We start from the raw sequence: 25,669 nt of genomic DNA on the forward strand, positions 1-25,669 counted from the left end.
TTGTGCATAACCACACTTCCTAGCCCGGCCCACAGCACTTCCTCTGTGAGTGGCCCATATGAAGTAGTGTGAAAACTTGACAGATGAGAAAAAGCACTTAGGATACTGCTCTAATCCTTTCAGCATGTAATAACTATGGTGATCTGTTAGTGAATCAGCTTAGGGGAGGGAACATTGTGACTTATTCAACTGCATAGACCATTGTTGCTCTTGCCCACTCACATTTTGAGGTTTGGACATTCACTGAATCTGTACCTTGCTTGAGGGTATGTTGTGTAATAGTGATAAAAACAGTGTGGGTGCGTGACAGAGTCTACAGTCACAGGTGAAAATTCTGGTTACTAGCTATGACTTGGAGCAAGTGGCTTTTTAGACTTCAATTTCCTTATCTGAAAATTAGGGACAATGCAATGTACCTCTTAGATGATTCTGAAGATTAATTAAAAGGAAATAACATTCGTAAATCTAAGAAAGCATCTGATACAAGGCAATCTATATGTTGATAGTCATATTACTTTTAAAGTAGCATTGTGTAGATATTAAAAAGATGGCATTACTTCTCTCACAAAGTTTATTCTTGAAGCATACATAGTTTAATTAGTCTTTGTGGAAATTTACTTCATTCAACCCAAATAAATACAGAAACAAATAATTCTCTGTAGAAAATACTTTTTCTCACCTTAGCTGCTTCGTTGATGATTTGGAAGCTGGTGCTCTCTTTGCCTGCTGTGACTGAGTCTAGTAATGCCCGATAGGTAGACTTCTTGGAGAGCCGCTGTTTCTGACGCCTACAGATTTGGAGTATACAGACGCCTGAGAATGATTTGTGACTCTCAGCCTCCAAAAGACTATATTATCATGTGGAAGTCATTAAAATTCACTTCGATAGTAAGTGAACTGGGCACAAGCAGTATATTAGTACTCCAATAAAGCACTAAGAGGAGTATCAATAATTTAGAGAGCTAACAAAATTAATAAGCAGAGTGCTAATGCAATTAATAAAATAATAAGAGTACTAATAAAATTGTTCACCGTAACACTACTCAAGGATGGTATTTTGTCTCCTTTATTGAGAAGGTGGGGCAGTTTTTGTAGATGACACGTATTAGCTTGTTGATGTCCCTCCCTCTTTCCAGGAAATGTATACTTTAATTGAAACTTAATAAATTTTAGTGGAAATCCAATATAATCCAGTGGTTTGTCAAGGTGACCAGGAGTTCACTATAGAATTCCCTCTAAGGTACCTGTTCAGAATTAAAATATGATTTTCTTTCTCTGGAGTTGTGTGTATAAATTAGAAAGTTGTATGATGTAATTTTTGGTGATTTCAGTTTCAGGACCACATAAAGGTAGACACTCAAAAAAATTTTAAAGAAATATTTTTTGAGGCTCTGGGGAAATAGGCAATCATATAGTGGTGATGGGAGTGCAAAATGACACAATCTCTATGGAGGGATGTCTGGTAATAGTTAAAATTTCAAATACATTTACTCTTTGACCTAGTAATCCCATTCCTGGAAATTCATCCTACAAATATACCTGCATGTGTAGGAAATGACATATGTATAGCTTTTCACTGTGGCAGTGACGTTACAGCAAGACTGAAAACAACCCAGGGCTCTAGCAATAGGAGAGAGACTGAATACATTATAATTTACCCAATGGAATACCATACAACTATGAAAAAGAGGACAATTTCCATATACTCATACAGAGCTCTTCAGAATAAATTATGAAGCAGAAAAAAAGATGTATACCACAGTGTATATAGAAAGCTACTTGGCCTAAGAATGGTGGTGATATAAGAATATGTGCATTCACAAAAAGAAATACTGGAAAGATAAATAAGAAATTAATAAATCTGGTTACTTACAGGGAAAAATGTGGAATGGGGTGGAAGGGGACATGAAAGACAATAACATTTTTCAACGTGTATCTTTTTATATTATTTGATTTTTGAACCATGTAAAAGTATTATTTCTTCAAAGCTTCAAAATTTTAACATTAGTTGAAAAACACTTTGACTTTTAAAATACCTGTTTATTAACACAGTAATGTTAATTATAATGTATAAGTATACAATATAATTAATTATAATTAATAATAATGTATTAATAATAAAATAATACAGGAGTTAAGCTAGAGTAGTAAAGGTGAATTTCTCCTGTCAATAAATTCTTTAGTCACTGAATTTCCTAATTGACTCTTTCCTCAGAAAGTCTATCAGTTCTCAAAAATTTAATAAACATCAATTTTGAAATATTTTCAGAACTATTCTATCTAGGTCATATACTTCCTCTTCTTACCTGTAGAAAGCAATCTTGCTGCAGTCTTTGAAAATGTTTTTATCCACAGCTTCATCTTCAACACTAATAAAAAGACATTTTGAGAAACTTATTTTACATAGGGTTTGTGAATCCAAATTTTGTACCTTCTCTAACTATAATATAAATCATGGGACATAAATCACTGTGATGCAAAATTGTGTCATGGCCATAACACAATAATGTGTTTGCTGCAGAACAACATCCTTTTGTAAACCGCCCATGGTAAACAACAAAACATGAAGTTCTGGGATTTCTCAGAAAGCAACAGAAAAAGAGCACTGTAACTTATGAGAAAGGGTTCTTTAAAATTAATGACTGAAGGCTATGGCTTCAACAATAAAATCTGAAGGAGTAAAAACAAAAAGCCCCAAACCGAACCAACAAAAACAACCCACCCACCTATGTATTCAACAAAATATTTTCAGAACATTCTTGCTGAGTGTTGGGCTCTGAGGAAGATAAGAAGTACTGTGTCCGAGTTTTCTTTGAGAGTCTAACCAAAATTACAAATCAACCTGACAAATGATATAACAGAGGTATGTATGAGGTGCTAGAATAAGGATAGAAACAGACAGGGAAGGAAAATTCTTTGCGTTTTAAGATGATACTGACAATCTAGGGGCCAATGTTTTTTATTTCTTATTTATTTATTTATTTTAAACATCTTTGTTAGAGTATAATTGCTTTACAATGGTGTGTTAGTTTCTGCTTTATAACAAAGTGAATCTGTTATAAACATACATATGTCCCCATATCTCTTCCCTCTTGCATCTCCCTCCCTCCCACCCTCCCTATCCCACCCCTCTAGGTGGTCACAAAGCACAGAGCTGATCTCCCTCTGCTATGTGGCTGCTTCCCACTAGCTATCTATTTTACGTTTGGTAGTGTATATATGTCCATGCCACTCTTTCACTTTGTCCCAGCTTACCCTTCCCCCTCCCCGTATCCTCAAGTCCATTCTCTAGTAGGTCTGCATCTTTATTCCTATCTTGCCCCTAGGTTCTTCTGACCACTTTTTTTCTTTTCTTTTTTTTTCTTTAGATTCCATATATATGTGTTAGCATACGGTATTTGTTTTTCTCTTTCTGACTTACTTCACTCTGTATGGCAGACTCTAGGTCCATCCACCTCACTACAAATAACTCAGTATCGTTCCTTTTTATGGCTGAGTAATATTCCATTGTATATATGTGCCACTATCCATTCATCTGTCGATGGACATTTAGGTTGGTTCCATGTCCTGGGTACTGTAAATAGAGCTGCAGTGAACATTGTGGTACATGAATCTTTTTGAATTATGGTTTTCTCAGGGTATATGCCCAGTAGTGGGATTGCTGGGTCATATGGTAGTTCTATTTTTAGTTTTTTAAGGAACCTCCATACTGTTTTCCATAATGGCTGTATCAATTTACATTCCCACCAACAGTGCAAGAGGGTTCCCTTTTCTCCAAACCCTCTCCAGCATTTATTGTTTGTAGATTTTTTGATGATGGCCATTCTGACTGGTGTGAGATGATATCTCATTGTAGTTTTTTTTTTTTTTTGCAGTACGCAGGCCTCTCACTGCTGTGGCCTCTCCTGTTGCAGAGCACAGGCTCCGGACGCGCAGGCTCAGCGGCCATGACTCACGGGCCCAGCTGCCCCACGGCATGTGGGATCTTCCCGGACCGGGGCACGAACCCGTGTCCTCTGCATCGGCAGGTGGACTCTCAACCACTGAGCCACCAGGGAAGCCCTCACTGTAGGTTTTTTTTTTTTTTTTGCGGTAGGCGGGCCTCTCACTGTTGTGGTCTCTCCCCTTGCGGAGCACAGGCTCCGGACGCGCAGGCTCAGCGCCATGGCTCACGGGCCTAGCCGCTCTGCGGCATGTGGGATCTTCCCAGACCGGGGCACGAACCCGTGTCCCCTGCATCGGCAGGCGGACTCTTAACCACTGCGCCACCAGGGAAGCCCCTCACTGTAGTTTTGATTTGCATTTCTCTAATGATTAATGATGTTGAGCATTCTTTCATGTGTTTGTTGGCAATCTGTATATCTTCTTTGGAGAAATGTCTATTTAGGTCTTCTGTAGGGGCCAATGTTTTTTAAAACCAAGTTTCCAAAAAAAGCTGTTTCTGGAAGAGAACATGGTCAAGATGTATGTATATTGCTACTTCAGTATATGTATTTAACATATACTGATTAAAACATCTATAGGCTATAAGGAAGGAAAAAACCACACTGACTTTCATGTAGAGACATGATGAATATATCTATAGTCTGCATATCCATGATTATGTAGGAAGCTATGACTGAACACCAATTGCAAAATATTCTGAAAACAAGCCCAAATACACTAGGCCATGGTTTATCATGGAAGTAATCAAATCCTTCATTGACTCAGTCTTTATCACAGTTTCTTTTAATTAAGTGTGCAAAGATTATAGACTTCCCTGGTGGCGCAGTGGTTAAGAATCACCTGCCAAAGCAGGGGACATGGGTTCGAGCCCTGGTCCAGGAAGATCCTACGTGCCACAGAACAACAAAGCCTGTGCGCCACAACTACTGAGCCTGCGCTCTAGAGCCTGCATGCCGCAGCTACTGAAGCTTGCGCGCTCTAGGGCCAGCATGCCATAACTACTGAGCCCTAGTGCTGCAACTACTTAAGCCTGCACGCCTAGAGCCCATGATCCGCAACAAGAGAAGCCACCACAATGAGAAGCCCGCACACCACAACGAAAAGTAGCCCCCACTCACCACAACTAGAGAAAGCCTACGCGCAGCAATGAAGACCCCAACACAGCCAAAAATTTTAACTAAATAAATTAAAAAAAATTTTTTTAAAGAGCGCAAAAATTAGAGAAATTTGCAATCTTTCCAGTTTTTTTTTAAATAGATCTTTATTGGAGTATAATTGCTTCACAATACTGTGTTAGTTTCTGTTGCACAACAAAGCTAATCAGCCATATGCATATACATGTCCCCATATCCCCTCCCTCTTGAGCCTCCCTCCCCTCCTCCCTATCCCACCCCTCTAGGGCATCGAAAAGCACTGAGCTGATTGCCCTGTGCTATGCTGCTGCTTCCCACCAGCCAACGATTTTACATTCGGTAGTGTATACATGTTGATGCTACTCGCACTTTGCCCCAGCTTCGCCCTCCCACCCCATGTTCTCAAGTCCATGTTCTATGTCTACCTCTTTATTCCTGCCCTGCAACTGGGTTCATCAGTACCATTTTTTTTTTTTTAGATTCCATATATACGTGTTAGCATACGGTATTTGTTTTCCTCTTTCTGACTTACTTCACTCTGTATGGCAGACTCTAGGTCCATCCACCTCACTACAAATAACTCAATTTCGTTTCTTTTTATGGCTGAGTAATGTTCCACTGTATATATGTGCCACATCTTTATCCATTCATCTGTCGATGGACATTTAGGTTGGTTCCATGTCCTGGCTATTGTAAATAGTGCTGCAATGAACATTGTGGTACATGTATCTTTTTGAATTATGGTTTTCTCAGGGTATATGCCCAGTAGTGGGATTGCTGGGTCATATGGTAGTTCTATTTTTAGTTTTTTAAGGAACCTCTATACTGTTTTCCATAGTGGTTGTATCAATTTACATTCCCACCCACAGTACAGGAGGGTTCCCTTTTCACCACACTCTTTCCAGGATTTATTGTTTCTAGATTTTATGATAATGGCCATTCTGACCAGCATGAGGTGATACCTCATCGTAGTTTTGATTTGCATTTCTCTAATAATTAGTGATGTTGAGTGTCTTTTCATGTGCCTCTTGGCCATCTGTATGTCTTCCTTGGTGAAATGTCTATTTAGGTCTTCTGCCCATTTTTTAACTGGATTGTTTTTTTGATATTGAGCTCCATGAGCTGTTTGTACATTTTGGAGATTAATCCTTTGTCTGTTGTTTCATTTGCAAATATTTTCTCCCATTCTGAGGGTTGTCTTTTTGTCTTGTTCATGGTTTCCCTTGCTGTGCAAAAGCTTTTAATTAAGTCCCATTTGTTTATTTTTGTTTTTATTTCTGTTACTCTAGGAGGTGGGTCAAAAAGATCTTGCTGTGGTTTATGTCAAAGATCTTTCCAGTTCTGGGCTTCCCTGGTGGCGCAGTGGTTGAGAGTCCGCCTGCCGATGCAGGGGACACGGGTTCGTGCCCCGGTCCGGGAAGATCCCACATGCCGCAGAGCGGCTGGGCCAGTGAGCCATGGCCGCTGAGCCTGCGCGTCCGGAGCCTGTGCTCCGCAACGGGAGAGGCCACAACAGTGAGAGGCCCGTGTACTGGGAAAAAAAAAAAAAAAAAAAAAAAGATCTTTCCAGTTTTGAAGAATAAACTCTGGAATGATATAGGAAGAGACGTACTTAGCTGAACCTGGAAAGCAACATGTTTGAAATTCATGTGTTAAGAGTTCTGATCACAGGGCTTCCCTTGTGGCGTAGTGGTTAAGAAGCCATCTGCCAATGCAGGGGACATGGGTTTGAGCCCTGGTCTGGGAAGATCCCACATGCCGTGGAGCAACTAAGCTTGTGCACCACAACTATTGAGCCTGTGCTCTAGAGCCCACGAGCCACAACTACCGAGCCCGCGTGCCACAACTACTAAAGCCCACACAGCTAGGGCCGTGCTCCACAACAGGAGAAGCGACAGCAATGAGAAGCCCGCGCTCCGCAACAAGTAGCCCCCACTCGCCACAACTAGAGAAAGCCCGTGTGCAGCAACGAAGACCTAACGCAGCCAAAAATAAATAAATTTATATGATAAGTAAATAAATAAAATACCACCATGTTAACGTTAAAAAAAAAAAAAAAGAGTTCTGATCACAATTCTTCCGGTTTTGTTAACCATCCTTCATGAGGGGCTATTAATATCAATTAATTCCGTGGGGAATTGAGAAAGCTAGAGACTGAGTCCACAAATATAAAATATACAAATAAGACATGCAATCAAACAATCAACAAAGTCTTCAGGGGCTTCCCTGGTGGTGCAGTGGTTAGGAATCTGCCTGCTAATGCAGGGGACACAGGTTTCAGCCCCGGTTGGGGAAGATCCCACATGCCGCGGAGCAACTAAGCCCATGCGCCTCAACTATTGAGCCTGCGCTCTAGAGCCCGCGCGCCACAACTACTGAAGCCCGCGCGCCTAGAGCCTGTGCTCTACGACAAAGGAAGCCATCTCAACGAGAAGTCCGCGCAGGGCAACAGAGTAGCCCCGGCTCCCCGCAACTGGAGAAAAGCTGCACGCAGCAATGAAGACCCAACGCAGCCAAAAATAAATAAATAAAATGTTAAAAAATAAATAAATAAAGCCTTCAAAGCCAGAATGTTGTTTTCAGGTACTATCTATCCCCTGCTTCCGTGGGCCCTGGGGTCAGTTCTTGCTGGACCACTGGGCCTTTACCTGATTTCCTCTTTCACAGCTGCGTCCATGGCTTCCCAGTCACTTCACAGGCTCCCAGATCTCAGGCCAAGGTCCCAGGCGATCTTTTAGATTGTCAGTCTTTCTAAATAACCGCCAGCACTTCACCACCATCAAGTTTCTGGGACTTTCATGTCCTTAAGGAGTGACAAATTGACACTTGCTCCCGGGATTTCCAGGCCCAAATTAGCGTTTCTACAGAGATTTATCTGGCAAATTTTTCTTGGTTCTGAGTAGCTGATGAGGAACTTCCTTCATTAGAAACTGAAAAGCTTTTTGCATCCGAGGAGGCGTGTACTCAAAGAGCCCTAGAGGATGCAGACCAAGGGCGTGAGAACCAGGAAGTACCGACACGGCCTGCGTGATTAGGGCGAAGCTTCTGCAGATCTACCCCAGTGACTGTCACGCTACAGATCCTGAAAACTGACCCACTCTCTCCTATATTTTAGTTTTGGGTAGGAAGTGCCGGCGGGGTTTTTGCTGGAGGTTGATGTTCTCCGACCAAACTCTACATCATACTCGTCACGGCTAGAAGGGTCTTTTAAAAGGGGTTGTCTACTACATTATCCAATTTAGGAAGCCTTATACTCCACCACCGCCAAACTCCAGTCTTTGCTTAAATACCTCCGGAAACCGAGTACTCACTACTACACGCTAAATAGGCAGCAAGACTTATGGCTTTCCCAGACTTTTGGCCCCAGCGTCTGACTCAGAAACGATGAGGGACTGGGGCGAACGGGAGGAGGAGAAAGCCAAACGCCACATGGGGTTCTTCACTGGTCCCCAAACCCTTTAAGGGCTGGGAGAGAGAAGAGCCAACAGATTCGGCTGGTAACTTTTGCGGATCATCCTAACACTCCAAGGTGACCAGGTTACGGCAGGAAGACGCCTGCGCAGTAGGTCCAAAGCCACACACCAAGCCTGACGACTGCCTGGGGGCGGAGCCGCCGAGTCGCTAAACAAACAAGCCACTAGAGGTTTTGAGGACCCGGATTATCCCGCCCCCAGAGCGGAGCCGGAAGAGGGCGGGACGAACCGGAAGAAGGTGAAATGCTTGCGGTAGGCGCTCCACGGCTGTGAAGATGGCGGCGGCTGCGTGGCTTCAGGTGCTGCCTGTCATTCTTCTTCTCCTGGGGGCTCAGACGTCCCCATTGTCGCTTTTCAGTGTAGGACCGGCACCCGTCGCTGCTGCCGACCGATCCAAGTGGCACATTCCGATACCGTCGGTGAGTGGTCACTTCAGGAGCAACTGAGCCCGGAGGAGCAAGGGGTGGGGCTACGGCAGCCCAAGGGGTCCATGAAGGTTCCACTAAAGTCCGCTTCCAAAGGGGTGGGATTGCCGGGAGTGTCTGTGTAGCTGCTTAACCGGGACTCACCTTCCTGGAGCGGGAAGCCGTACACTCCTTTGGGTAGATTAGCAGGAATGTCAGGGTCAATTCAGGAGCGGAGAGTGGCGGTGGAGCGGTTTCTTATCAGCAAAGGCGGAGAACTTTCATTGCCTGATGGGAAACGTGTAAACTTGATGTATAGGTGGAGAGTGGTTTCTCTTTCAGCAGAAGTTTCACAGAATCTTGTGACCCCGGGTTGGATGAGAGGAATATGCAACTAGACATCTTTCTTCTTTCTTTTTTTTTTTCTCTGCACTTTTTTGTTACTGGATAATTCTACTTACGAAGTTGGTTGATTTCGTTTGGACTTTGAAATGGTTATTCTAAGACTTGCCATGTAATTAGGAAGCCTAGGCATTTAAAATGATGTATTCTAACGTGAGAATGTTTAAAACGGAAGAAACAGTATTCTAAAATTTCTTATGATAAGTTAGTTTTTCTTAAGGATGATTAACTGGATTGGTTGACCCTTTCTTCCCTTTACCACCTTTTTGAAACGTCGTTTGAGTAAGAGCTATAGTGCTGTGAGCCGACAAATCAGATGCTGGCTGGAAATGCCGAAAGCATTAGTCTTATTAAAACCACGGTAGCCTTTTTGTTCTGCTCTGCTCACTGGTTGTAATGCCCAAATCTTATTTGAGTTTTTGATATGGCAAGAATTACAGCTTTTGTTCATTTGGTGACGATGTTCAGATTCTCAATTTTAGGTATTTATTTGTTACCTGTAAAATAGTTAATAGTTAAATATGGCTGTCTGCTCATAGAATAGTTTATTTGAAGAAATGATTGGTTACTCTGGACGGTGATTAGTGAGTAAAGGGAATGAACTGATTAAGGAGTACCTTTTAGAAGGATTTAAGTTAGGTTAGGATTTCTAGCAGCCTTCCTTCTAGAGTCCTTGCTTCATGGCCTGTGGAAAAAAGAAAAAACTTGTCTCTGCACCAAGCTTCAAAATCCTGCAGTTTGGATATGGTTGGATTTTACTAAAAGGAAGGATATTGATGCCTTTTTGTGTGTGTGTGTTAAGAAAACTAACGTCAACATTTTATAAATTTTAGCTTTTATATCAGTTATATTCTGCTTTGGGAATTAAAGTGATCTGATGCTAATTATCTCTCCTTTATCTTTGCAGGGGAAAAATTATTTTAGTTTTGGAAAGATCCTCTTCAAAAATACCACTATCTTCCTGAAATGTGAGTTTTTGCATTTCATGAAGTTTTTATTCGAGTTTTTGAGTGATCTTTAAACTTTCAAATTACCTGTTTTCTACCTCTGATGATTTACTCTCAACATAAGTTCTGAAATTTAATAGTCCAGCACTATCTAGGTATAAACCTACGTAGTGTAACTAAGGTCCTTTCACAGAATAATCTTTAGAATACTTACTTTTATGAACTTTATTTTCTTCTCTTGTTTTTCTGGTGTTAACAATATATAGTTAGACACATTGTTTTGGTTGATCGCCTCCATGGGTTTTAATCTGTTCTCTGTCATAGAGATAACTGCCGATTTTGTTTTTGTGTGCTTGTTAGATGTTTACTGGACACATGACCTAGGTTTGTCAGACCGTTGGCTCTGAACAAATATGTTCAGTAAAGCTTTTGTTTGCTGAAGGAGTATTTTACCACTTGGATCTTTGGAAGAGGAAGCTCAAAGATAATTACCAGGAAATAGGGATATGTAGAACAAAACCAGTCTGTCCAGTGGGAAAACCACTGTATCTGAATCCAGAATACCCCATTGTGCATTAAAGAAAAGCTTCCTTTTATTTCTGGAACTGGCTTTATTTTTAGGGAATGAATGATCATGGGCAGCTCCATTTCAAATCAGGAATAAAAATCCAGATCATCCATGTGTGCTCCTATGCATATTTCTCTCTATGAAAATGCAAAGTATGCCATAGTTGGATGATTTTATTCTTTTAATCACTTAGTAGGTAGTTACTGAACACCTACTATGTTTAGTGCCAGGCAGTGTTTTAGACAGCAAGGAAGTGATAGAAAACACCCTTTCTCTTATTGAGATTATAGCCTGGTGGGATGGAGGGGTTAGGTAGAATTTCTATGAAGAATATACTGTGTCCATGAAAATATGATCTCTTGGCTAATAATTTAAATTTGATTTAAATCAAATCTACTCTGACACGCTGGTATTTCTTTGAGGCTGGCTTTCTAGAAGAGAAGAGCTTTTAGGGATAGCAGTATTTTGTCTTTTGAAATAGCCTGACAGCCTGTATGCTATTCTGTCCTTTTATTATGTACAGTTTCTTCTTATCTGTATTTTGTTCTAATGGTTTTTCTAGTGGTTTTTGGTCAAGCTGCATATTTTGAAGTGTCTGTGTTTCGTTGTTTTTGGAGGGTTTGAAGCTTCTTAAAATTTGCATTGTCTTTCACTTTGTTACTTCTGTGTTTTCTCATACTTACCTTGTCTCTGATTTTATGCTTTTGTGGGTATGGTATAAATAGATTTCCATGAAATTGGCAGGGCCATTTTCTTTTTTTTTAAGCCTAAAATTACAGTTTTTCACCTACATTAAAAATGTCTGTTTTGGAGAAAGAAGTGAGATTTGCTAAAGCCTGGAACTCCAGTCCCTTGGAGAGGTAGCCACTTCTCCCTTACACCTGCACCTGGCTCATGTAAGATTCTCAGGGACTAGACCTGCCAGCCAAGGGAAGGTGGGGAATGTGGCAGGACCATTTTCATTGTCTCTTAAAGCCATTCATTTAAAGTTCTATGTGTTTTGGGAATTCCCTGATGGTACAGTGGTTAGGACTCCGAGCTTTCACTGCAGAGGGCCAGGGTTCAGTCCCTGGTCTGGGGACTAAGATCCCGCAAGCCTCGCGGCGTGGCCAAAAAAAAAAAAATTCTGTGTCTTTTAACATAAATAGTAGTATTTTTGCAGGCACATTTCCCTGCAAATCTCCTATTAGGACTTTTATTTAATTAATTCCTTTTCTGTTTGGTTCTTCTGAGTAGTTCATAACAAGATTGCAGTATCCTTTTCAGCATTTCCATACATTCTATCCAACACATCAGATTTTTGTGTATTTTAGCCTTATAAAAGCCTTATAAAAGTTGAGCTTGATAAAAGTGTGCCGCTTAAAAATTAGTCTGAGAAAACCACTTAAACCAAAGAAAGGGGAAAGTTTGTAATTTTAGGTGTGCTTCTTTTAAGAACCAAAAGTAGGTTTTTAGATGCAGTCCTGTTTATCTTTGTCACATTTGCACAAAGTATGTATTTCTAGTATATTTTCCCTTCCTCAGCTGGAATCAAAGATAAAAGGAAATACTGACTTCCCCCAGGTGAGACAGTTAAGAGTCATATAGTCAGGTTACACCCCCAAGTCTTCAGACTAATGCTTTGGTTCACTAGAATATTGTGCTCCAAAATATGTTGAATGAGTTATGTGAGGCTTCTATGATTTCATGAGGTTCCTTGAGGCTTCTCTTAAGGTGAGTTTTAAAAAGAATCTAATACTCTTTTTATCTTTGTTTTTTCTATTCCTGCCTTCCCCAGCCAGGTTTGCTTTTTGTTGATAGTTCTTTTCTATCCAATTTTGGTATCTCTCAAGGTTTAAGCCATGAGGTTTTCCCTCAGTGGAACTATTTTTGTTGCCTTGTGACATTCCTAATGTCGTTATTCCTTGACTCTTCAACTAGAATCTTTTTTAAGACTTTTCTTAAGAGTCTTCAATAATTTGTTCCCTTCTGTTCCCCTGATTGGCCTAACACAGTGCCATGTATCTTTGTATATTTAAGTGCTGTGCTCAGTAAATATTTAGATGATAATAGAAAGCTGATTTTAACTTAAGGCTGCTTTATCACTGCCAGGTTTTTTCCCAAGAGAGAACCAGAAATGGAGGTTTTAAGGCATAAAAATAGATACACGGTTTCAAAGGTTAAAAATCCTTAACTGCTTTTTATTTCTGTGAGCAACAATTCTTACTTTTAACTGAAGAATATCTAGTTCTTTTAAAATTTATTACTTCATTACCTTCTGTTTGGAGAAAGGATGGTCTTTGAGTATCTTAGTTTAGCAGGAAATGGGATGTGGGGTAATAGTTTAGGAAAAATGCTTTGTTTGGGAATTATCTTTTATTCACAAAGATTTCTTCTTTTATAGTTGATGGAGAACCTTGTGATGTATCTTTGAATATAACCTGGTATCTGAAAAGTGCTGACTGTTACAATGAAATCTACAACTTCAAGGTATGGAACATAAAATTACAGACTTTTCTTAGACTTTAGATATCATCGGGTCCCAACCTGATAGAGGAAAGAGTGTCATGTAGCTATGGAAAGAGCTGGAACTAGAATCATGCTTCCCAATTTGCTGGCAAATTTGTACCATCAATTCTCAAACTTATTGGTCTCAGAACTGTGTTCACTTACACAGACACCAAAAAAGCCTTTATTCATGTGGGTTACTGTATTAGAAATTAAAACAGAAAAATACAGAAATATTTGTTAATTTGTGAAAAATAACTTTTTCAGAGAAACTGGGAAGAGTGGTATTATTTTGTATTTTTGCAAATCTATTTGTTTAATATCTAGTGTAATAGAAGATAGCTGGATTCTTATACTTCCTTCACTCAGTCTATTGTGATGTGTTATTTTGGTTGAAGTGTATGCACAGAATGTGGCCTCACACAGATATGTAGTTGGAAAAGGGAATGGTATTTTAATAGTGTTTTCAGGCAATTGTGGATATTGTTCTTTGATTCTATACCCAAACGCAATTAAGTGGAGTTTCTTAAAGGTTAGTTGCAGTGTGGAATCTGAAACCATATCAGTGAACTTTTTCTGTGCTCTGTTATATTAAAACAAATTGGTGTGTCTTGCACTTTGAATGGTCTTTTGCCCATGTCTGATTTGGCAGCATCTTTCATGGTCACTTAGAAAATATTGGTTGGCTGAATTATATAAAGCTTCCAAAAATACTAATTCATTTTACAATTAATTCAAAATTACATTTGTTAATATGACCTTTCAATCTCATCAGATACTCTGTAAGTATTGGAAACTATAAATCATGGTAGGGAACATGCAAGTTTTCCAAAATTCCAGTTTTTCCTTGAAAGCTCAAATTTTATTTATTTACTTATTTTTTAATAAAAAAATTTTTTTCAAGGTCCAAGAAGACTTTATTATTTATTTTTGGCTGCGTCAGGTCTTAGTTGCAGTACGTGGGATTTTCATTGCGGCATGCAGGATCTTTTGTTGCGGTGCGAGGACTTCTCTCTAGTTCCAGTGCACGGCCTTCTTTCTAGTCGTGGTGTGCGGGTTTTCTCTTCTCTAGTTGTGGCATGCGAGCTCCGGGGCGCCTGGGCTCTGTAGTTGTGGCACGCAGGTTCCAGAGCACATGGGCTCTGTAGTTTGCGACACGCGGGCTCTCTAGCTCTGGCATGCGGGCTTAGTTGCCCCACGGCATGTGGGATCTTAGTTCCCCAACCAGGGATCGAACCCAAGTTCCCTGTGTTGGAAGGTGGATTCTTTACCACTGAACCACCGGGGAAGTCCCTTAAATTTTATTATTGACAATGTATGCTGTCAGTTGCCTTCCTTGACGTGAGAGCCTCCCTTTGCCCATTTTCAGGAAAATGTCTCCCAAATACCCAAGTCTGAATATCTGTAGTTTGTTGGTCATTCTTTCAAGTAAATGAAAACAGCAGATAGTTTAGCTTACAAGTTAAAATAGTTGCAAAGTGCTTTGTCTTAAGACAGTCATTTATAGAATTTTGCATACTTCTTTTTTTGTCTGATAGAATATTTTAAAAGGCATGTGCTCAAAGGTCCAGATTTAATGACATTAATAATTTTTACTGTTTCATCAAGGGCATTCTTACATAAAACTGGCCTTTTTTTTTTGAACTGCAAGTTTGTGACTGTGAGAGTACAATGACTACTAGTACAGTTAGGTACCACTGATAGGGGGCTGCCATTTTTCGCATCATTACTTTTGCACTGTCAGTACAAGGCAAATAGATGATGATGATGATGAAGATGAAAATAGTTTTGACCTCTTAAACCTCATGAAAGCATCCATGGGCCACACTTTCAGAGTTGCTACAGTACACTGTATATGAGCATTGAAGATATATTGCTCCTAGATGGATTTTTCAGGCCTTTTCCATTCTGTTTTCATCCCACTATTTGCATCATTTTTTTTCTTTCTTCCATCTCCCCTACTATTCTTGAGGTTTCTTTTAAAAAAAATAAAAGGACTAGTCTTTAAAAAATGTCCACCGTCCAGTTGGTTTTTTTAAACCTTAAGCATTTTGAATTTCTGCCCAGTATTAGGGTTTTACATTATCTTTTTTGTGGTGTTGCTGATTGTATTTTGCTTTTGTTATATAACATTGGGTAAGATTGGTGTGATGAGGAGGACTGAAGAATTTAGAGAGAAATATTTCCAGAATATGGTTTGAAATATCATTGACCTTTTCTCCTAATCGAACACTAGTTAAATTTACATATGCTTGAAACTTGTGATAAAAACTGGTCAAGCTTATCAGATTCAGTCTTCATGAGTAGGACAACTTAAGAATGTAAAAATTATTTTGAATTGCCACAGGACAGAATTATGGAAATGACAAGCAAGTAGTTGGAGGTGTGAAATTGGAGCTTCGAAAAAAAGAGGGTGAGATTAGGGATGTTGGTATGGGAGAAAAATCACAGAACTGATGAAGCCACAGAAATGATGATTTTTTTTCATAGTATTAATAGTGGGCTGTGAATGGCTGCAACAGCTTTGTGCTCTAGCTTATCTAGCTTAGAAGCACAAGTTTTTTGTTGTTGGTGGTGGTGTTGTTAATTTAGTCAAGGAACTCTTGTAAATATATTTTCTTATAACAAAACCCTGTGGACTCTGATAGTTTCCCAGTCTTCCTAGAATTTTTAAGAGGAACTATCCTTCATGAGTCATAGACTAGAATTCTGCACTGTAGAGTCCAATACTGTTAGATTCTTGAATACTAATATATAGTCTTTATCTGATGTTGTTAATTTTATTTATTTAGTAAATTTATTTATTTTTATTTATTTATTTTTGGCTGCATTGAATCTTCGCTGCTGCGCCCAGGCTTTCTCTAGTTGCGGCGAGTGGGGGTTACTCTTTTTTGCCGTGCGCAGGCTTCTCATTGCGATGGCTTCTCTTGTTGCAGAACACAGGCTCTAGGGCTTCAGTAGTTGCGTCATGTGGGCTCAGTAGTTGTGGCTCGCAGGCTCTGGAGCACAAGCTCAGTAGTTGTGGTGCACGGGCTTAGTTGCTCTGCGGCATGTGGGATCTTCCCAGACCAGGGCTCGAACCCGCGTCCCCTGCATTGGCAGGAGAATTCTTAACCACTGCGCCACCAGGAAGTCCAAGATGTTGTTAATTTTAAAATTAGCAAATCCAGGGCTTCCCTGGTGGTGCAGTGGTTGAGAGTCCGCCTGCCGATGCAGGCGACACAGGTTCGTGCCCTTGTCTGGGAAGATCCCACATGCCGCGGAGCGGCTGGGCCCGTGAGCCATGGCCGCCGAGCCTGCGCGTCCGGAGCCTGTTCTCCACAACGGGAGAGGCCACAACAGTGAGAGGCCCGTGTACCACACACACACACACACACAAATAAAATAAAATTAGCAAATCCAAAACTATATTTGTACCAAAGGCAATCTATTTGTTTTCTTTTAAATATCTGACGTAAGTTAAATACTTTGTATTTTCTCTGTTTTTCCAGGCAGAAGAAGTAGAGACATACTTGGAAAACCTTAAGGAAAAAAAAGGCTTGTCTGGGAAATATCAAACATCATCAAAATTGTTCCAAAACTGCAGTGAACTCTTTAAAACACAGGTAATATTTGATAGTAGTTGGAGGGAAATAGAAGAGGTGAATAATATGATGGCTCTATTTTTGGTGATACGCATTTCTCCTCAATTCCTTCTGACAGAAGCAAGTTAGAATCATGTTCTGATAGGTACATAGTCAGCCACTTAAACGTTCATCTCAAAGAGAGGATGTGCTTTCCTTTGTGTGTAAAAAGCAAAGCCTCAGTTTTTTTATTATAGTAAAATATATATAACATAGAATTTACCGTTTTAACCTTTTTTTTTTTTTTTTTGCTTTTGCGGTACGCGGGCCTCTCACTGCTGTGGCCTCTCCTGTTGCGGAGCACAGGCTCTGGACGCGCAGGCTCAGCAGCCATGGCTCACGGGCCCAGCCGCTCCGTGGCACGTGGGATCCACCCGGACTGGGGCACGAACCCACGTCCCCTGCATCGGCAGGCAGACCCCCAACCACTGCGCCACCAGGGAAGCCCCGTTTTAACCATTTTTAAGTGTGCCATTCGGTTACATTAAGTACATTCACCTTGTTGTGCAACTATCAGCACTAGCCATCTGCAGAACTCTTTCATCATCTGCAGTGGTTACTTCATAACGATTAAATAATAAAAACACCCACCCCCACTTCCACTCCCACTTCCCTGGTAACAACTATTCTACTTTCCTTCTCTGTGAATCTGACTGTTCTAAATATCTCAAAGAAGTAAAATCGTACAATATTTTTTTGGCTTCTTTAACGTAATAAAATGTTTTCAGGGTTCGTCCATGTAGCATGCATCAGAATTTCATTTCTCTTTTAAGGCTGAATAATATTTCATTGTACGTATATACCACATTTTCTTTATCCATTCATCCATTGATGGACTTTTGAAACCCTCATTTTTTAATCCTCTTGTCATCTCATCTAATTGATATATCCCAGAATCAACATTTTTAGATTTTCCTACTATGGACTTGAAATCAAAGGGTTGAACTTTACAACTTTTTTCGAATAAAGGGGAAGAGGTGAATAATATTGTTTATTTTATTTTATTTTGTATTATTACTATTTTTTATTTGGCCATGCTCTGTGGCTTGCGGGATCTTAGTTCCTTGACCAGGGATTGAACCTGGGCCACGGCGGGCACCACCTGGCACCAAGTCCTAACTACTGGACTGCCAGGGAATTCCCAGTATTGTGTATTTTAATGCTTATATGTATGTAATCATATAAATGGGGTTTATATTATAAAATTCTCTTTTCTTAGAAGTAGAATCTGACCCCAGTTTTTTGATTAAAAAATTATGTATTTTATAGGTGTTGAAAATAGTTATTTTAGCTATAGCCTTTACTTTGTCTTTACTGTATTTAAATACTGCTTCAGATTATTTAGCACCTTTCCTTGAAGAGGCAAGTTCATGGAAAGTTAGGTTTTCTGTCTGCTTACTAGAAGTAAAGTTTATTGATAAGAAGTCTTTTACTTAATAATTGTTAATTGATGAGCAAATGAAGTCATTGATAATTGAACTACAAGGGTTGTGTTCTTGTCATACCGTAGATTTTATGACCTGGGATAAAAAGAAAATAGCTTTAAAGTAGTGGAAGTATGGTAGAAAAAGAAAGCTAGTTACAATGTGATGTTGAGTAGGGGGTTTTCTGTTGGTTTTCCAGATTTATCCCCCAGGCTAGGAAGATTGGTTGGCCTTTCTTGGATTTGATTGTGGAAAGTTACCTGTTGTATATTGTTGCCCAAGGTTCACTACTTTTAGATCTGCTATCAGCTTTCCAGGGTTTTGGCATAAACCCCTCTTAATAAGGTTTCCTCCTCCAGTCTAATGTAGAGTTGAAATACATGCCCTAATTACTCAGGAAGGATAATGCCTCGTTTGCTGATAACTGGTAAGAAAGGTAATTAGTGGAGGTTTTTTTTACAGGTGTGGCATGTGTTGTGATGGAAGGAGCAGTGGACCTCAGAGTTAGGAATCTTAGGTTCAGATCCCATTTCTGTATCTAAAGCTTTATAACTTTGAGCCACATTTTCCTCGTGTGTAGAAATTCAGGGAACTATGACATCCATTTATCCTACTCGTGTGTTTTCTGTTTAAGGTTTTGTCAAGAATGACAATATCTATAATCTTATATAAAAATTGAGTGGCCAGTTTGGTTTGATACTATTTTTTAGTTTCTAGCAAGGTTTTATTCACTTGTTTGTGGTTAATTGGAAGTATTTTGTCTGTTAATGCCATATTATTATGTTTACTTTTATAATATGTTTTGCTTTAACTGTTTCTGTGGATTTTGAGCTATGCTTTTCTTTTGCTGTTATACATCTTTAATTTTAGTTTTCTATTTCTTTCATAGAGTTTTTCTGGGGATTTTGTGCATCGATTGCCTCTTCTAGGAGAAAAACAGGAGGTAATTGTTTTCCTTTTTATATATTTCTGAGAGTAAAGTAGAAATTCTGAATTAATTTTCTTTTTTGTTTGTTTGTTTGTTTGTTTGAAGGCCAAGGAGAATGGAACAAATCTTACCTTTACTGGAGACAAAACTGTAAGTGTGATAGGGAATTTAGGGCATTGAACACATTTTAGTGTTCTTATGTTTGTTTATTTTAAATTCTTATCTTATGCTTACATTTAAAAAGAAACTTAAGAATGGAAGTTATATACCAAAATGTTAATAATGGTTATATCTGGATGATATTGTGAGTGATTTTTATTTTCTTTTTTATGTTTTCTGTCTTTTCCATGTTTGCTACAATCAGTCTGTATTGTTTTGTAATTATCACCTTATAAATATTATTTGTAAATACTAAGAAACTTTTAAGGAAGAACCTTAAACTCCATGTAAAATCTTGTGATAAAATATAATTGGAAGTGTATATCTCAAAATTTACCCTTTTAAAATGTACAATTAAGAGATTTTTAGTTGTACGACCACCAATCACTGTCTAATTCCAGAACATCTTCATCACCCCAAAAACTAACCATGCAGTCATTAGCCGTCACTCCTCATTCCACTGTTCCCCCAGCTCTAGGCAAACACTGTTCTTTCCGTCTCTGTGGATTTGCCTGTTCTGTTCACTTCATATAAGTGGAATCGTACAATTTGTGGCCTGTGTCTGGCTTCTTTCACAATTTAAAACTCTGTTTTAACTTTTACTTCCTTCTTGTACAGAGCCTTATGATCAGTCGGGGTGAGCAGTTAGGGCCTACTCAGGCCTCTCTTGGGCTGCTTACTATTTTACCATGATTTTTATAATGAACTCCCAGTTGATGTACATTGGGTTGCTTCCAAATTTTCACTGTTATGAATAGGATCATGTTCATAGTATCTAGCTGTATCTTTGTGCACATTTATAATATTTTCTTTAGCCTAAATTCCTAGAGGTGGGACTGTTGCGTCAAGTATATGCACAGTTTATAAATTCTTTTGTAATGTTTTGTCAGAGTGCTCTAGAAAAAAGTTGTAGTGATTTGTGGTCCCAAGAAAGTAAGATTGCGTTTCTCTCTTTCCTCACAAACAATGGCTATTATAATTTAAAACAGATTTATGCAGTTTTTTCTGGTTAACTTTTTGTAAATTGTATTAAAAATAATTGTTGATGCTGAATATCCATTTACATGCATATTGGCTGTTTGTAATTGTGCTTTATTCAGTGGTCTTCTGTGCATAGCATACTTTTAAGTTCTACTGAAGGCTTGAGCCCTGTTCCCAGTGATTAAAGCTGGCTGAAAAGATGACCCCGTTGAATATCACAAGTAATATTTAGAAATATTTAGTCTGTTTATAGTCAAAGGAAGTCAAAGAATTATCTGTCCTTTGATTATTCTTCCTGAAATTGAGCCTAAGAGAATACTTTATAATCCTATTTAAAGGATACTAATAAGTTCAGTATCTCTACCCACTTTTATTAAAACTCTGATAAAACATGTTTTTTAGAGGAAAGGGCCTCTCTGTCCCTTCCCTTAAGAAAAGATTTAATATCTTGATTAACTGAGTTTTCTGGTTTGATTTAAGGAATAATGTGATATGTTTACTATTATAATTTTTTTTCTATTAATAAGTTTTATTTTTTGGAGCAGTTTTAGGTTCACAACAAAATTGAGCAAAAAGCACAGAGAGTTCCCACATACCACCTCCACAAATGCACACTCCCACTCCCACACCATCAGCATCCTGCACCAGTGTGGTACACTTGTTACAATTGATGAGCCATCATTGACACATCATTATCAACCAAAGTCTGTAGTTTACATTAGGGTTAGTTCTTTATGTTATACATTCTTTGGGTTTTAAGAAGTGTAAAATGACAGATAAACACCATTATAATATCATACAGAATAGTTTCATTGCCTTAAAAATCCCCTATGCTCCAGTTAGTTATTCATCCCTCCCTATCCTCAAGCCCTGGACAATCACTGATTTTTTTTTTTTTTTTTACTGTGTCTATAGTTTTGCATCTTTCAGAATGTCATATAGTTGGAATCATATATTGTCTTTTCAGATTGGTGTCTTTCACTTAGTAATATGCATTTAAGGTTTCTCCATGCCTTCTCCTGGCTTGAGAGTTCATTTCTTTTTAGTGCTGAATAATATTTCATTGTCTGGATGTACCATAGTTTGTTTATCCATTCACCTATTGAAGGAGCTAGTAATAGTATCTGGTAGGATTGTTGTGAGAATTAAAGAAAGTACTAAATATTACATGCTTAACAGAGTGCCTAGCCTATGAATATTATTTTTACAGGATCAAAATATCTATATTTCAGAGTTAAGTGCAAACTTTATCAAATCTTGGAATATGAGAATCAGTCCCTTTGAGATTTGTAAGAGGTGATTTTTAAGATATGTAAAATTAATAGCAGAGCAGCTTATTATACCAAAGTTTTACTGGTTAATGAACAGTTAAGTTCAGGAGAGGTTCAGTGGATAAATAGGACATGATTACCTGTAACTTTGAATATGTACAGTTTTCTCACAAAGTGCCCCTGCATTTTGTCAGAAAGAAGCTATCAGGCAGAGGTAAATCAACGTATGATTCAACATGACATTTATGTCCTTAAGTTACTAAGATAACCTAGTAAATGTAAAGCTGAAGAATCATTTAATCTGCTTTGTTTTGACACTTTGAATTTGTATCATGGAATATAATTTTCGAACTCTTGTTCAGAATTTTCTTGGGTTGTAGGATAATTTTAGCATTTGAGAAAAGCTGTGGCTCCCTAGGAAAATGCAGAATCTATTATTCACTTTGAGGGGTTTCATAGATCAATGAAGCTTATGCAGAGGTCTCTGGATAAAAGTTCCTTTTAAGACCAGAAAGTAATAAATTGCAAGTCTAAATAGTAGTGCCTCCTTTCAGACATGAGGAAGAAGCAGCCAGGCATTTTCTATGTTCATCTCCCTTGTCTTTCTGTTTTAGTCTTGCTTTTGTGAAGGTCCATAGTCCATCTAGAATTTAAGGCAACACATCCTTTCATGGCTTTTTGGTAGGGCTGTGCACAGACTAACTGGCTTTGGATCAGGTAACCAGTTCCATAAACATGGAGGCTATTTATTCTACTTTCTTGACTTTGGGGGACAGTGACTCTTGCTTTCCATATAGCCTAGCCAAGATTAAATTTTCGATATAAATGTGAGACCTCGTTAGCAGAAATTGTGGTGGTCTTGGGAAGGGCATTGAACAAAGGGAATTAGATTCAGGAACTGGTGTTTATAATTCACCGATGGCATCATGGGTGTTTTTTTCCAGATGATTTAAATTAAATTTCTTTAGTTTGTTTGGGATATCTGTGTAAAATATAACCTAGCATCTTAGCATGGCTTAAGTAGAGTTTCATTTTAGGGATTTAAATTCAGGTTTTCTTTGTTAAAAAAAAAGTTAAACATGAGATTTTTATGTATAACAAAATATAAGATGTCCCGCCTTTTAGTAATTTATAATTAACCTACTTTATTGTATACACTGTAGGCCTGTTTGTTTTGTTTTGGCTACTGTTTTAATGAGTAAAAGTGAAGGACTCAACCAAGTTTCTGGGCACATTCTGGAATGAAATATTCATCTTGTGTAATTAACCTGTGGGGTTTTTTTTTGCCACTTTGTATTTTTTAAATTAATTTTTATTGGATTATAGTTGCTTTACAATGTTTTGTTAGTTTCTGCTGTACAGCAAAATGAATCAGCTATACATATACATATATCCCCTCTTTTTTGGATTTCCTTCCCATTTAGGTCCCCACAGTGCATTAAATAGAGTTCCCTATGCTATACAGTATGTTCTCATTAGTTATCTGTCTTATACATAGTATCAATAGTGTATATGTGTCAATCCCTATCTCCCAATTCCTCACCCCCCTCCCGCCAACCTGGGTTCTTAATTCTTAAGATTGGGAGATTTGATGTCTTCTTTCTTCTCTAGGTAATGCATGAGCCCTTGAAAACTTGGCAAGATGCACCATACATTTTTATTGTACATGTTGGCATTTCATCCTCCAAAGAATCATCAAAAGAAAATTCACTAAGTAATCTTTTTACCAGTAAGTACATTTTGTTTCTTTTTATCATTTGTATTACTGTTATCTAGCTGTGTCGCATGGTGGGTAGTGTAAAATTGCTTTAAAGAGGTAATAATAAGGGGAATTCCATGGCCGTCCAGTGGTCCGGACTCCATGCTTCCACTGCAGAGGGCACAGGTTTGATCCCTTGTCAGGGAACTAAGATCCCACAAGCCATGCAGTGCAGCCAAAAAAAAAGAGGGAATAATAAATTAAGAATGTTGTCAAGTAGAAAAATTGAGGGAGAGAAATTAACATTTTTCTGCATTCAATATGTTTGTGATAGGCACTTCATGTATGCTTTCTTATTATGTATTATAGACACTATATTTCATTTTCCTTCATTTGATCCTCCTTTTAAAATTTTCAATTAGTATTATGTTCTCAGTAGACTTGTTAAAACTTAGTTATGAAGTCAAAACTTGGAAATTTTTAAATCAATTGACTTGGATAATTTTTTAATGTCTCAATTTTTCTTAGTGTTCTCCTTTCTACTTTTGCTGCCCAGTTTAGGGATTCATCATCTCTTACCTAGAATTTTACAATAACTTACTAATTGGTCTTATCTTCTGTGGTTTCTTTTTTGTTTCTTCCTTCTCCTTTACAGTTTTCTTCCCTCCCCTGCTTTCTCAAGTAGAACGTTGAATAGAAACAATGATGGTGGCCATCCTTTCTTGCTCCTGACTTTATTGGCAATATTAGCACATTTCACCATTAAGTATGATGTTTACTGTAGATTTTTTACTGTCTTTTTTTTTTTTAAGTTTTTTATTTTATTTATTTTTTGGCTGCATTGGGTCTTTGTTGCTGCACGTGGGCTTTCCCTAGTTGCGGTGAGTGGGGGCTACTCTTTTGTTGCGGTGCATGGGCTCCTCATAGCCGTGGCCTCTCCTGTTGCGGAACACGGGCTCTAGGCACATGGGCTTCAGTAGCTGTGGCATGCAGGCTCAGTAGTTGTGGCTTCCAGGCTCTAGAGCGCAGGCTCGGTAGCTGTGGCGCATGGGCTCAGTTGCTTCATGGCATGTGGGATCCTCCCAGAGCAGGGCTCAAACCCATGTCCCCTGCATTGGCAGGTGGACTCCCAACCACTGCACCACCAGGGAAGCCCTACTGTAGATTTTTTTAAAATATTCTTTATTTGGTTCAGGATATTTCTTTCTATCTTAGTTTACTAAGTGAATTTTTTTCTTTTTTTAGTATTGAGAATAAATACTCAGTTTTATGGAATGCTTTAACTATTGATTAAATTGATCATATAGATTTCCTCATTTAACCTATTAATGTGATGCATTGCATTAACTGGTTTTCTAATGTTAAACCATTCTTGAATTTCCGAGATGCCACTATTTGGCCTTGACGCACGCACACACACACACACACATTCTATTAGAGTTTTTTGTAGAGTTCTTAAGATTGACCTATCATTTTCATTTCTCGTACATCTTCTATGGGGTTTTGGCATCCACGTTATGCGAGTTTCATTCAATGAATCAGAGAATGTCCCGTTTTTATATTCTGTTGAGCAGTTTTTGTAAGGATAGAATTATCCATTCCTTGAATGTTTGATAGAACTCACTTATGATAGTGTTTTGGCCTGATGTTCTTTTTTTCCCTCATGAAGGTTTTTTGTTTTTTGGGTTTTTTTTTTTTGGCTCACTGCGCGGCATGCAGGATCTTAGTTCCCCGACCAGGAATCACCCTGCAGTGGAAGCGCGGGGTCTTAACCACTTGATCACCAGGGAAGTCCCATGCCATGAGGATTTTAAACAGCTGATAAATTTTTTTTCTCTTTCTTTATTTTTGGCTGTGTCAGGTCTTAGTTGCAGCATGCAGGATCTTTCGTTGCGGCACGTGGGCTTCTCTCTAGTTGTGGCGTGCAGGCTCCAGAGCGCATGGGCTCTGTAGTTTGTGGCACTTGGGCTCTCCAGTTGAGGCATGCAGGCTCAGTAGTTGTGGCGCGAGGGCCTAGTTGCCCTGCAGCATGTGGGATCTTAGTTCTCCAACCAGGGATCGAACCCACATCCCCTGCTTTGGAAGGTTGATTCTTTACCACTGGACCACCAGCGGAGTCCCAACAACTGATTTATTTTCTTTAATAGTAATAAGTATTTTAGTTTTAGTTTTTCTATTTTTCCTTGAATCAGGGTTTTTCTTTTTTTTCCCACTGAGAAATTGTC

General features: G+C 38.8%; 2 protein-coding genes across 7 annotated transcripts in view; one reads left to right on the top strand and one right to left on the bottom strand.

Moving 5' to 3' along the window:
- The window catches only part of GANC (glucosidase alpha, neutral C), a gene marked incomplete at both ends in the record, with an annotated part of 69,988 nt that extends 62,233 nt beyond the window's left edge, over positions 1-7,755 (bottom strand). Inside the window, 3 exons of one of the 2 annotated variants that reach the window (XM_079699903.1) lie at positions 680-788; positions 2,307-2,369; positions 7,727-7,755. In XM_079699903.1, the coding sequence (XP_079556029.1) occupies positions 680-788; positions 2,307-2,369; positions 7,727-7,755 (201 nt within the window). Of the gene's footprint in view, positions 1-679; positions 789-2,306; positions 2,370-4,661; positions 4,703-7,726 lie in introns of those variants that run through there. The other variant, XM_079699902.1, reaches the window with a different exon arrangement.
- A 1,068-nt stretch (positions 7,756-8,823) lies between these two features.
- TMEM87A (transmembrane protein 87A) overlaps positions 8,824-25,669 on the top strand; it is a 42,988-nt gene continuing 26,142 nt past the window's right edge. For all 5 annotated transcript variants that reach the window (XM_079700812.1, XM_079700814.1, XM_079700811.1 and 2 more), the window contains exons 1-7: positions 8,824-8,970; positions 10,265-10,325; positions 13,256-13,341; positions 16,851-16,964; positions 19,296-19,349; positions 19,440-19,484; positions 23,357-23,474. In XM_079700812.1, coding sequence (XP_079556938.1) covers positions 8,827-8,970; positions 10,265-10,325; positions 13,256-13,341; positions 16,851-16,964; positions 19,296-19,349; positions 19,440-19,484; positions 23,357-23,474 — 622 coding nt within the window. In that variant the 5' untranslated portion in view covers positions 8,824-8,826. The remainder of the gene's footprint in view (positions 8,971-10,264; positions 10,326-13,255; positions 13,342-16,850; positions 16,965-19,295; positions 19,350-19,439; positions 19,485-23,356; positions 23,475-25,669) is intronic.

This window comes from Hyperoodon ampullatus (assembly GCF_949752795.1).
Source record: "Hyperoodon ampullatus genome assembly, chromosome: 3".
In the NCBI taxonomy this organism is placed as follows: domain Eukaryota; kingdom Metazoa; phylum Chordata; class Mammalia; order Artiodactyla; family Ziphiidae; genus Hyperoodon; species Hyperoodon ampullatus.